The sequence below is a fragment of the Fundulus heteroclitus genome, chromosome 10 (assembly GCF_011125445.2).
Source record: "Fundulus heteroclitus isolate FHET01 chromosome 10, MU-UCD_Fhet_4.1, whole genome shotgun sequence".
In the NCBI taxonomy this organism is placed as follows: domain Eukaryota; kingdom Metazoa; phylum Chordata; class Actinopteri; order Cyprinodontiformes; family Fundulidae; genus Fundulus; species Fundulus heteroclitus.
The window spans coordinates 12,703,481-12,718,829 of NC_046370.1; the positions used below are offsets into that span (position 1 = coordinate 12,703,481).

The 15,349-nt window shown below is 41.3% G+C and overlaps 1 protein-coding gene across 1 annotated transcript; it reads right to left on the reverse strand.

Annotated features, from left to right (window-relative positions):
• Positions 1 to 3,911: 3,911 nt before the first annotated feature.
• On the reverse strand, positions 3,912 to 15,063 carry gpr142 (G protein-coupled receptor 142). Its single transcript, XM_036142038.1, has 3 exons — positions 14,880 to 15,063; positions 6,910 to 7,064; positions 3,912 to 4,881 (listed from the first exon to the last, which is right to left on the reverse strand). Exons 2-3 carry the CDS (start codon positions 7,046 to 7,048, stop codon positions 3,935 to 3,937), a joined length of 1,086 nt encoding a protein of 361 aa, XP_035997931.1. The 5' UTR covers positions 7,049 to 7,064; positions 14,880 to 15,063; the 3' UTR covers positions 3,912 to 3,934.
• Positions 15,064 to 15,349: the final 286 nt, after the last annotated feature.

The following is a 15,349-nucleotide window of genomic DNA, read 5'->3' on the forward strand; positions in this document are numbered from 1 at the left end:
AGCAGCATTGTTACAACAATGGAAAAAGGCTTCCAAACACACATTTCCTTACTTTTTCTGTGTTTGCTTCTCTTGTGACTAATTTCCAGGGTACAGTGCGTTTTGAGCAGACTAGGCGAACTTCCTTTGAGTACCCATTAGGTTGAGCTTCCTGTTTCTCTTGAGTGAGTGAATCTGTCACCGTCTGAAGTGTTTCATTTGATGCTTTGTGACAGGAAGAAGGGCTGAATGGGAGCTGAGTCAGGGGATGTCAGCAGGTGTTTGAACAGGCACAAAGAACAGGTGGCAGGCAGGCAAAGGGACGTGTCGCTGTGGGGGTTTACCTGCTCCGTGGAGCCCTCACCTCCCACCTGTACTCTCTGCTGCCTGACACCATAAGCAGCGAAGCAGCAGCTCTGATTTAACAAATCGAAGCCTGTTCAGACACCTCAATGGCAGATTGTGCTAGTTCATTCATCACTTCACACCCCCCCCCCCCCTTCCCCCGCTGTCCCTATGAGCATCAAATTGCTATCAACGCATGCTGTCTTAGCCCCCACCTCTGTTATTGTCGGACAGCAGGAAGTGGCTTCAAAGAAAAGGTTCATATCATCATCTGCGCATGAAGCCCAAGATCTGAGCTTAGGCCACATGAGCCAGACTTCAGGAATGAACACTACGTCTCGTACTGTTACTGTAAACACAATGGTGGAGCAGACGGTTTAAACTGAGAGCTTCAGATGAGAGAGTGTGTGGGAGGATGAAATTTAGAACGTATACAGAAAATAAAAATGCTACACTCTTAATATTTGGACCGATAGCTTTGATTATAACAATTTATTATAGTCATTTTAAGTCATGTCACCACATTTATACCCATTCAAAGCTGCATTCTTTTTTTTTTTTTGTCAGTGCTTTGTCCTGAAAATACGCAAGTTAAACAGCTGTGCAAAGTCTTCTCCAGCATGTCTTCAAGATTCATCAGGCGTCCAAAAACAATGTCTCCGTCTTCCCGAATCACTTGTTTTTACAGTTTGAGTCTGAATCCTGGAAATGGCATCTGAAATATGCTGATATACATCCAAGGAAGCGAAACACAGTCTATTTCAGGTAATCAGCTGACCTAATTGTCTGGTCACATGATGTTGCTGAACAGTGACCTCACCAACTGAATATCTCCAGGCTTGGAGGAGAATGGCGGCAGCAGTGGTATCTCATCCATGTTGTGTTCGCTGTGCTCAGAGAATTTGAACTTGGACCTACCATGCTGAAGCTACAACCTCATCGTCTCACACAATGTTGGCAGCAACAATGCTAGCTTGGCTGCTAAGCACACCGTCACCTGCCACCGCTCTGGCTTCAATACAAGCAATCTGACCGAACGGCTGACACAAACAATCGGCAATTTCTGCAGTGTTAAATGCATTGCAACAATTCGACTCATTGCACATAAAGGTCAGTGTTTGCCGGTCTCCTCTTCCAACTGTTGTGAAGCGCACTCACCTCCATATTGGGCATATAAAACAAGTTGATGTGGGTCCTAGGCATATAGGTTGTGAGCGTCTCAGGCTGCATTTTCACTAGATGATATATCTCTGCCGGGGATTGTTTTTTTTTTTTTTTTTTTTTTTTGCAATAAGGAGGGTCGATAAGGCCAACGCAGAAGCTCATATAGTTTATTATAATAATTTACAACAGATTCTGTGTTCCGGCTTTAGAGCCTATGTGATCAGCTTACACTGCAAAAAGGGAACTTAAAGTAAGTAAAGTTTTCTTGAAATTAGTATATTTCCCTTGATTTGAACAGCTGAATAACACTTTTTGCCAATGGAATGAGTATTTTTATCCCTAAAATGAGATAATTAGATATTCTGCACTTGAAATAAGACGATGGAGATGAATTGTTCTTATTTTAAGTGCAAATATCTTATTCCATTGGCAAATAGTCTTATTCAAGGAATATCAAGGAAAAATACAAAAAATGCAAGAAAATTTTACTTATTTCGAGTTCCCTTTTTGCAGTGTATAAATTGGCAATATAGATAGATGTTGGATTTTGAGTACATGCTACCTTCTGAATGTGCAAAGAGCACGCCGCCTGGTTAAAATAATTTCACAAGATGCAAAGTGCTCTGAACAGAGCACTACCTGAGTTGCATACTCACACTGTTTATGAGCTAATAGAAGTCCGAATGTTGTTTGTTCCTCCACAGCAAGGCTGAAACATGGGGGTGCTGAAACCTCCCATAAGCATAGGAAAACTATGTTGATTGTTTCGAAACATCTTAGTGCAGATCTGACATTCATGGCATCAAAAGCAGCAGGAAAAAACATCAAAATAACCTAGCAGGCAGAAACCATGAAGAAAAGACTGTGACAACTAAAAGAACAGCTTTCTGGATCATCAACAAGTCCTGTGCTGAGGCTCAGTTAGAGTAAACAAGACTTCAGGATGCCCAGGATGTGTTCAGCCAGTTCCAGGGGGGTCTCCTAAGAAAAGAGGACACTACAGAGTTATTTCCCCTCCAGATCAGAGAGTGCTTAACACTTCAACCAGGTGGATGTGGGGGCATTTGACTGCACAGTGAGGCGATCATGCTTGTTCATGAATGGCAGCACAGCGGCCACATGAGAAAAATACCAAGGACAGATGGGGATGAAGATTAGCGCATAAATAGTTTTTCTTTAAATCCTCCTTCTGATTGTTTTGGTCACCAGGATGATGGACTGTTTCACGGCAGCAATGAAACAAGTAAAGACAAATGCCAAATACAACCTCAAAACACACAAATGAAACGATCAAAGAGTCTGCTTGGGTCAGTTTGTCATTCCAAAGACCGATAAATGAAGATTTCAGAATTCATTTATAATAAAAAATTTATTTCAAATAATTTTTTTTACAAAAAAAACATTTAACATTAACTTCCGTCTTAACAGAGAGTGTTGCATGAACAATAAAAATAACACATTAGATACGATACGTCACTTTGTTAACAATCAGGTGTAGCGGGAACTGTCGTAAACACACAGTTGCAGGTAATACGTTTAAAGACAGTTGTACCTGATGCAGCTTTCACGAGGCCTCATTGATTCGCTGCTTTGCTGCGAGTGGAAATGTACCAGCTGGCTATGCGTGCACATGGTCATGCATGCATGAGAGGCTTGTACCGGGTTCTCTGCGTGTGTTTGCGCACACACCCGTGGCCGATCTGCAGTTTGCTTCGCCGGAGCTGAAGTGGTGTTGGCTGGTGTCGCAGCAGATTGAGGGCTTGTTTAAAGAGCGGGGTCTCATCCCCCACCTCATAAACAGCTTTTTCATTTTTAGTGTCCAACGGGCTGCGTTTAACGGAAAATCTACTCCCGATTCAGACAGCAGCAGATTTTGTTCCTGAGAGCGTGCTGTGGTGTAAAATTGCTTTGCTCGACTGGCGTAGATTAGTGTTGTATGACTCCATATATAACCCAACTGCTTACGAGTGAACTGGTCACATTTCCAACTTTTTCTCTTTTGCTAGACTCACATAACGGAAGAGACACAGCAGACTTTTTTTTCCTTTTTTTTTTTGTTTTTTTACAGCTAGCGGCACATATGATTTATTCTTTTATTTTCCTCCCCTTGATGTCAAAGTTTGAAAAACATGTCACATTTCTACCATGTATGGAGAAGGGAAAAAAAAACACCCACTTTTATTTTATCACATTCCTTGTAGCAAAAATAAATAAGCGTCCGTGCTGTTTGATTTACTGAGACAAACAGCATCAGGTCAGAGAAGAACAAAAACCATGAGAGTTCAAATCGTTTCGGAGCCCTGTGAGACAGCTTCGGGGCAGACTGGCTGCTGTCCACAGTTGCCTTGGAACGCAACGCTGGTCCCTGGGGTTTGAAGTGCACCGGGACCGTGGGACGGCGGGTGTTTTGGATTAATGGGGGGGGGGGGGGGGGGGAAACACCGGGTCAAGAGGGCTTTCTGTTCCGGCGAGGTGACAAAGGAGTGGAGTCCCGCTGCGAGCGCTTGTTGTTCCCACTGTACAGAGAGGAGATGGAGGCGTTGGTGGGGGCCTGCTGCTGGGGCAGAGCCCGGCCTGGGTGCAGCGGCCCTCCTCGGAGCAGCATGATGTCCCGCACGGCGCCGCGGAAAGGCCTGCTGACGAAGCAGTACAGGAAAAAGTTGACCGCCGTGTTGAGCATGGCCAACATGTTGGACAGGTCGTAGGCCAGGTGGACGCGCCAGTCCTGGTGAACCGAGGACACGTACAGGTGGTAGATGACTACGACGGTTCGAGGGGCCCACAGAACCGAGAACATGGAGGTGAGGGCCATCAGCATGGCCGTGGTTTTCCCCAGGCGACGCGGGGGCCCGCGCTCCTCCTGGCACGGCTGCTGTCTCTGCCGGATCCTCAGCGTGTGGATTATCAAAGAGTTCAGCACCAAGAAGATGCTGCAGGGCAGGAAATAAATGATGGTCACGTGCGTCCATATGAGAACGGCGTCCAGCGAGGTGGGAGGGTGGCTGTCCCTCCAAACGTCCGACCACCAGAAGAAAGGCACGCCCGACGCGAGCGACAGCACCAGCACCGCCGCGATGATCTTCCTGGCCCGTGCCGGGTAGCTGATCTGCCGGTGGAGCAGGGGGTGGCACAGCGCCACGTACCGGTCCACGGTCAGGGGCACGGTGGACCAGATGGAGGCGTGGTTGGCGGCAAACTCTGCGGCACTGACCACGTGCAGCAGGAGCGTAGGGACGTCGCGATGGAACACAGCCGTCTCCAGCAGGAAGCCGACGAAGATGATGAAGAGCTGGGAAAGGATGTCTGAGCCCGTCACTGCTAGGAGGTAGTAGTAGAGAGCTTTCTTGGTGCGGGCTGCCAGTCGGCACAAGGCCACCGCTGTGAGGATGTTCACTGAAATAACAAATAAATAAAAAGAAATTATTTTACCCATAGAGGAGGCTTGTCCAGCTACAGTCTTCGTGGTCTCATATTAGTTTAAGACAAAAACAAAAACGTTTCATTGTTTTATTGTATATAAAAAATTAGTGGCATGTTTTATTTAATGGTTATAATGATTCTTGTATTTTATAGTGACCTCTCGCTTTAGGTGCTATAAAATTATTGGACAAAATGTAATTAGAATTCACAACTCTAGTTAATGAAAACATTTCCCCTGGTATAAACTTGGAACTAATTCACTGGTTGATCTCAGAAATTGGCAATTATAGTCAGTTAAACATATTTGTAATGTTCTTACTTTTCAGCAGTAGTATACATAGTATTATACACGGCTTTGTATAGTCTGCACTTCTGTTTCTAGAGAAATGTTTGTTTTTAATTGTTTTAATTATCAGATTCATGCAATTTTTAGTAAATCTATCACCATTTGTTACATTCAGTTCCATTCAAAAATACAAAATTAGGAGTTAATGCTCAATATTTTTGCTACAAACAAAGAAAAAAAAAACACTAAAGATTTTTGAACACTCTACACACCAATGAACAAGATTAGCTAAAGCCTAATGTCCAAAATCTGAGTTAAAAAAATTACGTTGCCAACATTTAACTGCTTAATTTGGTCATTCTTTGTCTTACTGAGGCCTGCTCCGTTATGGGCCATAAGAAAATCATCAATCACATTTTGTAAACAGCGTGGCTGCTACTTTATGACAAGAAGCTGAGGTTGCTAGTTCACTTTTATTTTGGCTAAACCTTGTTTATATATAGAGGAGGAAAGAGTAATCACAGGAAACATAAATTACGAAATAAAAAGTAATCACTGCATCTATTCTCATAAAATGTCTGACCTTTACATTTTCAACATTCCTATTCTAGTTTTGGGTTTATTTTTTGTGTAGGCCTCCCAATTGGAATGTTTCAATGCCAAAGGGTTCTGGACAGATGGCCTCCAAGTGAGCTGTTAAAGATTCTCGTTGAGCCCTGCTCTCTGCGCTGTTTGTGTCATTCTTCATCCAATAAGATTCATTCATAATACATGTCAATCAAAGTCACACCCAGCTTAGATGCGTAGGCGCGAATGTCATTTAAACATACAAATGTAAATGGAAGAGTTAGACAATGACGACAAGACAGGAGAGAATGATGCAGCAAAAGAAAAATGGGTAATTTCTTTACAAAATTATAATTTCACAAGCCTTTTTCTGGAGGAAAAAAAGTGGATAAAGGAACTTGGGCTGGACCAACAAAACTTAAAAATCCAGCAGTAGGCAAGTGACCATGGAAGGATATATGTTCAGATAGAGTTCAATGCTGAATTTGACCTTTAGTGGGATTGTATTAAGGTTTAAAACAATGCTGTACTTGTTTGGTATGTATGTGTACCAAACCGAAAGGGCTTTGGTGAACAGTTTTTTAGTATGAATTTGCTTACCTTTACACCCCTGGTATATATGTAGGGCTATAAACTGTGAAACATGTATGCATTGTACATAGTGATCATAATCTAGTATTATTCATTTGATTATTTAATGGACCTTTGGTTTTAAAATCACATTGGGAACAGAAACAGAACATCAGTGTTAATGGTCTTTTCAATGAATTGTTGTCGTGTAAAGATCACTTAAATGTGATGATGCCTCTTCTTCTTTTTTATAGCCCCTTTGGATCAATATCAAATGGCCTTTGGATAGGAAGAAGCAATGAATTAAGCATTTGTCCATCATGTATTTGCCCTGAATGGCTGAGCTGGTAAAAAAATCCAGGAAAAAAAACTGACAATGGTTGGATTTATTAATTATTTGACATATTTGGCTAAATTCAAATGAGCATAACCTGTAAGAAGAACCATCAGCACACATTGCATGATTGTAGAACAGTACGAGTAATATGCTGCTACTTCGCCTTTTGTTTTGATTATTTATTTTGTGTCCAGTTCTGCCCTTAGTTAAATCTAAACTGTGAATTAGTCGAACAGTATACCTGGTACTCCCACACAAAGCAGAACACTGTAGTAAATGACGGGAAAGAAACCAAGGACACATTTGGATCTCCGCAGCTCCTCAGGTTTTAGGCCCAGCTCCTCATTGCTGGACTCTGTCACATTAGGCCAGTCGATCATGGCCTTGGTGCTTCCTCTGAAGAATAGAAATGACAAAACACAAGGCAGAGAGAAAACTGAGTTCAAGTTTTTGAGAAACAGTCGAAACAGCAGAAAATGGAGATCTAGATCATATATTCTATGGAAAGTCAGAGTAATGGGAACTGTCTGGTGGAAACTTTTGGTTTTGAAGGCTTACTTTGAGTGCTTATGGTCTATAATTCCTGCTGAAAAAGTAAGAGTCCAGATTTTAGAGCTGTTAAAACATCAAAGTGTGACCACTTATTAGCCTGCAGAGCAACACACTTTAAAATCAGGTCTGCGTTGCTTTCCTTCTCTCTGCATGACTTCTTTATACTTGGACTGTTGAAGTTAACCTTATGTTGTTACGCTCCTGAGCCACCAAGGGTGCCTTTAAAAGCTATATTTGGGCCGTCACTTTGCTGATTTTTCTTGTGTAGGCGCACTTGATTGCAGGACATGGCGAGCTCGAGTGGTTGACTTGTGAAAGTTAAGAGAGCTTGAAGAAAGGCTTGTGCTTAAGTGACGTAAATGAAAAAGGTCTTTTGTTGTAAAGCTGCCACTGTTTTGATTATACAAAACCTTTTTACATTTCAGAGTAGCTTTTTTTTTGGTTAAAACAATAACAATTTTAGTTAGGTTTGTATCTACAGTGCCCTGCTAAAGAATAGATATAAACCTTTTAAAAATTTTTAATATTGCAACTTTAAACCTCAATATATTTTACAGGTATTTTATGCAATAGACAAACAGAATGTAGTGCACAGTTGTAAAATGGAAGGAAGATGATACATAATAATGTTTTACAAAAGTAAAAGTGTATCTATTTTCATCAAAGAATGAATGCATTTAAGTGTTTTAGCAGTACCTTTTGAAAATAACCTTTAAGCAGATGCAAAACACACTTTTCATAAAGCCCACATTTATTAAAAATGTATTTTTATTGAAATTTCTCATATTTATCATTGTCCACTAAGAATGATTGAATCTGGATACTATGCTGCGTCCCAGTTGCAGTCGGGAACTCGGAAATTCAGACATCCGAGTCAGAAGAGTCAACTGGACTGGCCCCTAAAGTCAGACTTCCCACTCAGAAAGTGGGAGAAATTTTTTAAGGCCTATTGTCAGATCCAATATGGCAGCTCCACGCATCAACAACAGGAAAGCTTTTTATTTTCTAAGGTACAGTCTTAAGAGTGCATCTAAAATGTTACATGTATTGGCTGCAATGCTGAACCGCGCAAATTAAAAGTGGTGTTTCCATTTGGAAAGTACAGCTTTAAGGGACGTTGGTAAAGGGTACTACAAACAAAACAACAGCTTTCCGAGCCGTCGCCACATTGGAATCCAGACCTTTAATTTTTTTGTTTTTTGAAATCCCGACTTCTCCGACTGTGTTAAATGGACCACTACTAAGTCAGGTTTTACACCATTCCCATCTCCTAGTTCCGACTTCCGGGGTAAATGGAATGCATCATTAAATCCAGGGTATGAGGTAAACAAGGAGGAGACTTTCCAACCTCTAACACTGGGAGTGAGCTCCTCACAAATAGAAATTGTCAAAATATCAGTGGAAATACGCAGAAAGTCCTTAGCAATTATAAGGATTTGACTGCTGTAATGCCAACAAAGATTGTTCCACTGATGTTTCCAAAGGGTATACATAATTTACAACATGCCATTTTTTAGTTAGAATTTATTCAAAACCACATTAAGGATTTTATCCTTTTGCATTGTTTCATTATAGATGGATGATTCCTATCAGCCTTGCTCCAAGAAACATACTTAGCTGAATAAAAATATTTTTTTGTTTAAACCTGGAAGGGGTATGAATAATTTTGCAAACAATAATTGATTATACTGACGGTATTCTCTTGTCTTTGCCCTGTTTTTGTTGTCCACTCGGAACACTACTACAGGATTTGTAATCGCTTTTTAAAATCTTTTCATTTTTGCAGACAATTAATAAATCACATATTTAATTTAAAAGAGGTTTTGTTTGATTAACACTAAAGATACATCTTGCAGACTAATAAATTGTTTTCTGCAGCAGAAGTAATGACGACGAATATATTGGGGGGAAAAACCCTCAAATAAACTACTTTGCAGATGAAATGCTGCTGTATGTTAATGCAAATTCTCGAAAGGTCCTAGAGAAACGATGTTTGCACAGCCAAACGCATATAAACAGTGTCAGTCAATGCACTCATTCAGTTAAACTGCACGTTCACAACAACAGATGGGCTGACGCATTGACCCTATTAACCTCCTATTTCTCAATATACCGCTGCCTTCTGAGTATGACCTTTTCACCCAAGTGACGTTCACTCTTTCTTTATCTGCTGATGCACGGCCAGCCCCCGAATTTTCTTCGCTCATCCATGTCACCAGATTTGGACTGTACTATCTCCCAGTCATTTGTAGACACACGCCCGGCATAAACAGCACTTTCGAGTCAACTCATTCATGAAACCTTCTTCCTGATGTGCGCAGGGCAATCACTTCTCTGAGCAGTTTGTAGTATTTAATTACTGCCACAGTAAAGGTGTTTTATGTGCCAAAACCCCGAACAAGCACTGGATGACTGACACTTTTATGGCCTGCGGCAGTAAATTGATGATAAGCCTGAGCGGCATCGAATTCATTTGCAAGCGGCTGCTTTATTTCATCTTAGCGGCGGCAGAAGGGCTTGAACCAAATTGAAGTTATGAAGATCAATGAACGGTGCGACTGCACGTCTTTCTGAAATGAGTTCCTCTTGATCTGCAGGCATTCTGGAGTGGAACCACCTGTCAGAACTCTGAATAGATCTTGATTTACTTGTCAGCTTTTTAGCTCCATAAAGCACTTATTCACAGACACTGATTTCCATGAAACTTTAATATTCTACAGGTTTTTTTTTTTCATCTGCCAAAGACCTAAAATGACTTGTCAGACATGCTAGAAGACATTCTAAAACTAAACAGTAATTTATTTTGCTAAGTATTATTTACATAAATATTGAGATCAATTTTCTTTTATTTACAGAGTTACCACTTAGCTCAAGGATTTTACACCAAGCAGACGTATGCTGTTTTGTTTTAATTGTCTGCATCTATTTAGTTTTGTCCTGAATGCATCACCCCCAAACTTCAAATATATTTCATAAGACTTAATTCATGGGGAGATGTTCTTCCGTTGTATCTCATTCTTTCATTAATATTAATTTATTTGCCATCTTCTTGCAAGCAAGGGGATTTTCACAGGTTGTTGGCTTTTGTTTTGTTTTTTGGGAACTTTTGCTGACTGATCAGACAGAGCTGATAACAAAAAGGAATGAAATTAGTTATTTTCATGTTAACATCTAGTGCAACATCCACTATCTCTCCACCCTGACCTTCACATCTTCTGTGTGGCACTGAATACAACAATAATTCAAGAATGCTTTCAAAATTGAATGCCACTTTGAGATGAAATGAAATATCTCTACAGGCAGTTTGGGAAGCCTTGATTTCATTTTATTTATTTTTTTATTTTGCAATATGGGTGCAGTCGGGTCGAGGAGGGGTTTTGGTGTAGGGCTACTTTTTAGGAGCTTGGCCCTGTCCCTCAGTTCCAGTGAAATTCTTTAAGACTTCAAAATACCAAGACATTTCAGAGCAATTTTATGCCCTCAACTTTGCCTGGTGGAACATGTATTGGATGGATTAGGGTGGAGACCTTGAGCCGTGGCATCTCAGCTAGCATCAGTGTCTGACCTCACAAACACGCTTCTGGAAGAAAATTCAAAATCCCCAAACACAGACTCTTAAACCTTGTAGAAGACTTGACCCTGTTGTAGTTGCAGTAAAAGGTTTTTGTGTTAAAAACAGGATGCCGTTAAAGCTCAAGTGTGTGTTAAGGCAATGGCCTCAATACCTTCGGCAATATGACACAGATGTAGTCACCTACTGACAACTGAAAAGCGATGAGACGCACTGTGGTGTTTAAACTTTGCAGTGTTTTGCTTCACAAGATTTCAAAGCACTTTATTTGGAATACATTTGGGAAACTTATGTATGATATGGTTTAACCAGTTACTGTCCACAACTCTCTACCATATGTGAAAACTGATGCTTAAAGGATCTGAAAAATGTTCAGTTGCATTGATCCATGAAATTAATATACTGTGATTTAGCTTTTTTTTTGTAAACAAGGAAAAAAAAGCAAAAAGGAGGTTTGATTTGTTTTTTTGCAAACACTTTTGTAATTCTGAGTAATTCTGTTTACTCTGCTTCGGGGGGAAAGATGGACGTCTGCAACATCTGCAAGGTCAGGAGAAAAGGACAAAGACACACTGAGATGTTTACGTAACATTTATCGGACCAAAAAGCTCCAGAACACAACTTTCAGTGGCTGTTTTGTCAAGAGTGAACTTTCACAGAGACTTCAATCCGGAACCATAAATAGCTGCCACATCCCCGAACTTTCGGGGAAAACAAGAGCTTAGAGTCGTTCCAGTTTCTTGCTTTTTTAGGCGGTTTGTTTATCGATAAAAAAGCCTCTCGTATTTCCCTTTGCTTTATCTAATAGGGTAGAGAGCTGCGATAAGATGTCCTGTTCAGTATTAATAGGTACATACAGCTCCCACAGGAGGTGCAGTGTGTGTTTGGAGGGATACATCATCCCTGCAGTTTTACACAAGGCGCCACTGTAACATGTGAGCTGCAGTCTTACAAACAGCATCCACAGTCCTGCGTTACATCTCAGAGTTCACTCAGTTTACTGATTTAGTTTTGTTCTCTTATATGTGCACCATTCAAAGACATGGTGTTTGAGTTACTATTATCTAAAGACTAAAAACGTCTCAAATTATTTCACATAGATATTCCGCAGTAGAAACGGAATATATTTACCTTGCTGATTTCCTTCACGTTGTTCTTACAGCGTATCGCAAACAAATTCATACCGCTTACGTTTCTCCACATTCTGTCACAATATGGCCCCAAACTACAAAGTAATTGTCTGAGAGTTTTTGTCACTGGCAAATGCAAAGCTACTCATAATTAGGAAGTTGACGGAAAATGATACGTGACCCCAAGATTTGACCTGCTATTTCTGCTGCAGGTCTTTTGGGGTCTGTCTCTAACAGATTTGCACCTGTTTTTCCCCCTTGTTTGCAAAATAGCTAATTCTCTGTCAGGTATAACGTCTTGCCAAAGTTTCCCAATTGGATTTAGACACGTTTCCATGTCCCTGCTACAGGAAGGCCTCCCCACAGCTTGATGCTGGCACTACTGTTTGTCAAGGAGAAACTTTCTGTCACAAATAGGGTGTTGGATGTTAGTCATAACGTTCAGTTTTAGTCTCATGTGACCGTGAATGTACTTTTGCATGTTTGCCCTCTTCCCCACATTTATTTTAGTCCAGTGTATTTATATGGTGCTGATTGACAACTAATGTTGTCTCAGGCACTTTACGAAACAAAAAGATCCAATTTCTGTACAAAATTGTGCCAACAATTCAATCCAGTCATAAAGATTCAAGGTCAATTATATACACTCAAAATCAATCGTAGATCTAAAATTCTACAGTGAAGTTCTGCCCATTGTTAATTATTCTTTCTCTTTAAGGTAGATTACACTGAGTCACTGATTTTACAGCGATACCCTCTCCTGAACGAGCGTGTAGCAACAGTGGACAGGTAATTGCGTTAAGTCGCTAGGTTACAAGAATCATTCAGCTGAAACAAATCACTTTTTAGTTTTTCTTTGAAGATAAGAGTGCATCAACAATGAGCAATTACAACAGAAAGATGAGTATTTGTTACAGATGTTGAAGAAGGAGTGGGTTGAAGTAAAACTTAATTGTTCCCAAAAGAGTCTATACAAAAAAAAAAACTAGAAGCACTTGTCCAATAGTCCTTTCTATAATAAGACAAATAAGAGGTATAGTAAAGACAGCAGTTGCTCCTTTAGTGGCTTCGTCTAGGATAGAGACATGGCTAAGCATGTAAGCTTTGAGCCAGTAGTAAAATATATGCCATGAAGAAAATGCCACATATAATTATAGGTAGGATAGCCACTCAAGCTGCTTTATTCTGGAGAGAGACGGGGTCAGAGGCAGAAAGACAGAGCTAAGTGTGTAATAAGGAGAGAAAGAGAGCGCGTAATGTTATTAGCAGCAGCAGCTCACTCCACAAAGGTAAGACGTCAGACCAGATGTAACTTCTACAAATAAATAAAAAACTGAGAGAGAACATGAAGTTAATACCGTAGTTATAACCACAGGCGATGCACAAATGGAGAGCAGTAGGAGAAGAAAAGCAATGTGAGGAAAAGTGGTCAGTATGTCTTCTAGCAGCCTAAGCCTATAGCAGGATAATATTAATGCCTTCTTTGCTTGCCCTCTCAGTAATGCAGTAACATCTAAAGACAACTGACTGCACTAGATTTTATTCAGGGGTAAGAGTAAAGGGGGTAAACATGAAGTCACACCACACCTGCCCCATTTTGTTTAAAATCAAAATCTATGTCAAATTTTCTTTTGCACTGTACGAAAATGCAAAACTTTGTGTTGGTCGATAAGATAAACGTTCATTAAAATTAGGTAATATCCGTGGTTGTGACATAAAAAAGATGAAAAATTGGGTGTGTGCAAGACACTCTTTATCCATTAACCCAAGAGTGCCGTCACTCATAAATCAGAAAACAATTTTTTTTTTTAACATTAAGATCTCATTTTGAGTAACCGTACTGGCAGAGGTTGTGCCCAAAATATAGTCTTCACAATTTGAGCTACAATTGAATATTATTTCTCTTGCCAAACCGTCGGCCTGTGACGACACCCGATCTGTTTCCTCGCTCGCCTCGGCTCAGGACCAGCAGTGAGAAAGATGATCGCTATGAATGAGAAGGTCGTAGGGCTGCTGGCTAAATGTGAGACAAAGACCTGCGAACACTACTGGTGATCAATAACCCTGCAGACGTCCTAGAGACCGGCCAAAAAGAGTTCTGCATCTCCTGCATCTCAGACAATTCCCTGACACCTTCATTCCCGAGAGCGCCGCGGATCCTGGAGGCAGAGATTCTTTTCTTTTCTCACTTTTCTCGCTCCAGACGTGTTTTATTAAATCATCCTGCAGACAGCTAAAGATGTGTGACACAGAGGAAATAAAAACAACTCAAAGCCTCAACGGAATCATCTCCACCTGTCAAGTGTCAGAGCAGAGGAGCTGCAACGGGTCAGTGGGATGCTTCCAATCAAAGAGAGGAAAAAGTTTTCCCAAGACCGAGATGCAAGCGGAGGCTGCAGGACACGGCTCTGCAGGGGGTTGGGGGGGGGGGGGGGGGGGGGGGCTCAGAACCCAGGATGGCGAACCAAACTCTGCACGCCTCTCAATTATTCATCACCTGAAACAACAGCATAAGTGCACAACGGATGGATCAGCGCTTCGCATGACAAGCATGACTCTACGGGTTTTTGGAGAACGGTGAAACGTTTCTTTATGGATATATTGTGGGAGGGGAAGAAGAAATCCCAGGAAAAGGAGCCGCTGACAGATGACAGTGGAAAGAAATTTTTTTGTCCAGCTTGGTTTTGGAGTTGGACGCCACAACGCTGACCTACGGTGGGAGCTTTTAAAGGAGATTGAATCCAGAAGTACATTCTGACACCAGAAATGAGGATGAATGTGTTTCAGGAAAATGTGTGAGGACGAAGTAACAAGAAAGCAGTTAGAGTCAGCTTTTAAAACGGAGACATGCTTCCATAAAATACTTAAACTCACAACTTTCTCCAAATCCAGAACACTTTAAAGCAGATGTGATACACATTTATTAACATACACTCCTTTCCCAATATGCCGTGTTACCTTCAGATCCAGCTTTCAGGGCGTTTTTCTCTCCTCCTGGATCACAACCGGTCCTCTTCAGCTTTGCTTCCCCCCAAACGCTCCTACAGAGTCCCAGCCGGGCGACCAGTGAGGAGACGAGGAGGAAGATGAAGAGGAGGAGCACGGAGGTCCAGGCAGCTGGTACATTGCTGCAAAAACTGAACCGAGGGAGAGGGGAGAAATAAGGTAGAGTGGGAGTGAAAATGAAGAGTGGAGGGGTCGAGGGGGAGAGGAGGGGGGGAGGAGACTGATGTGTGAAGAAGGAGGGAACGGCTCAGATGAAGTGGAGAAAACGAAGGGAGACCAAACCGAGCCTGACAGGGGATATAAAGTGGCCATCTTTCATGCTCAGTCAGGGATCTAATGGGAATTCGGTTTGAAGTGTTTTCTCACTGGAGAGGTGACAAAATAAAGTCAAAGCTGCCAGACTCCAATCCATAAACTAACCT

Excerpts from the sequence above, each read along its gene's own strand:
- gpr142 (XM_036142038.1), bottom strand. The coding sequence starts at position 7,048 with ATGATCGACTGGCCTAATGTGACAGAGTCCAGCAATGAGGAGCTGGGC. Across the intron at positions 4,882-6,909 it reads GCTTTGTGTGGGAGTACCAG|TGAACATCCTCACAGCGGTG; the intron begins GTATACTGTTCG and ends TTGTTATTTCAG.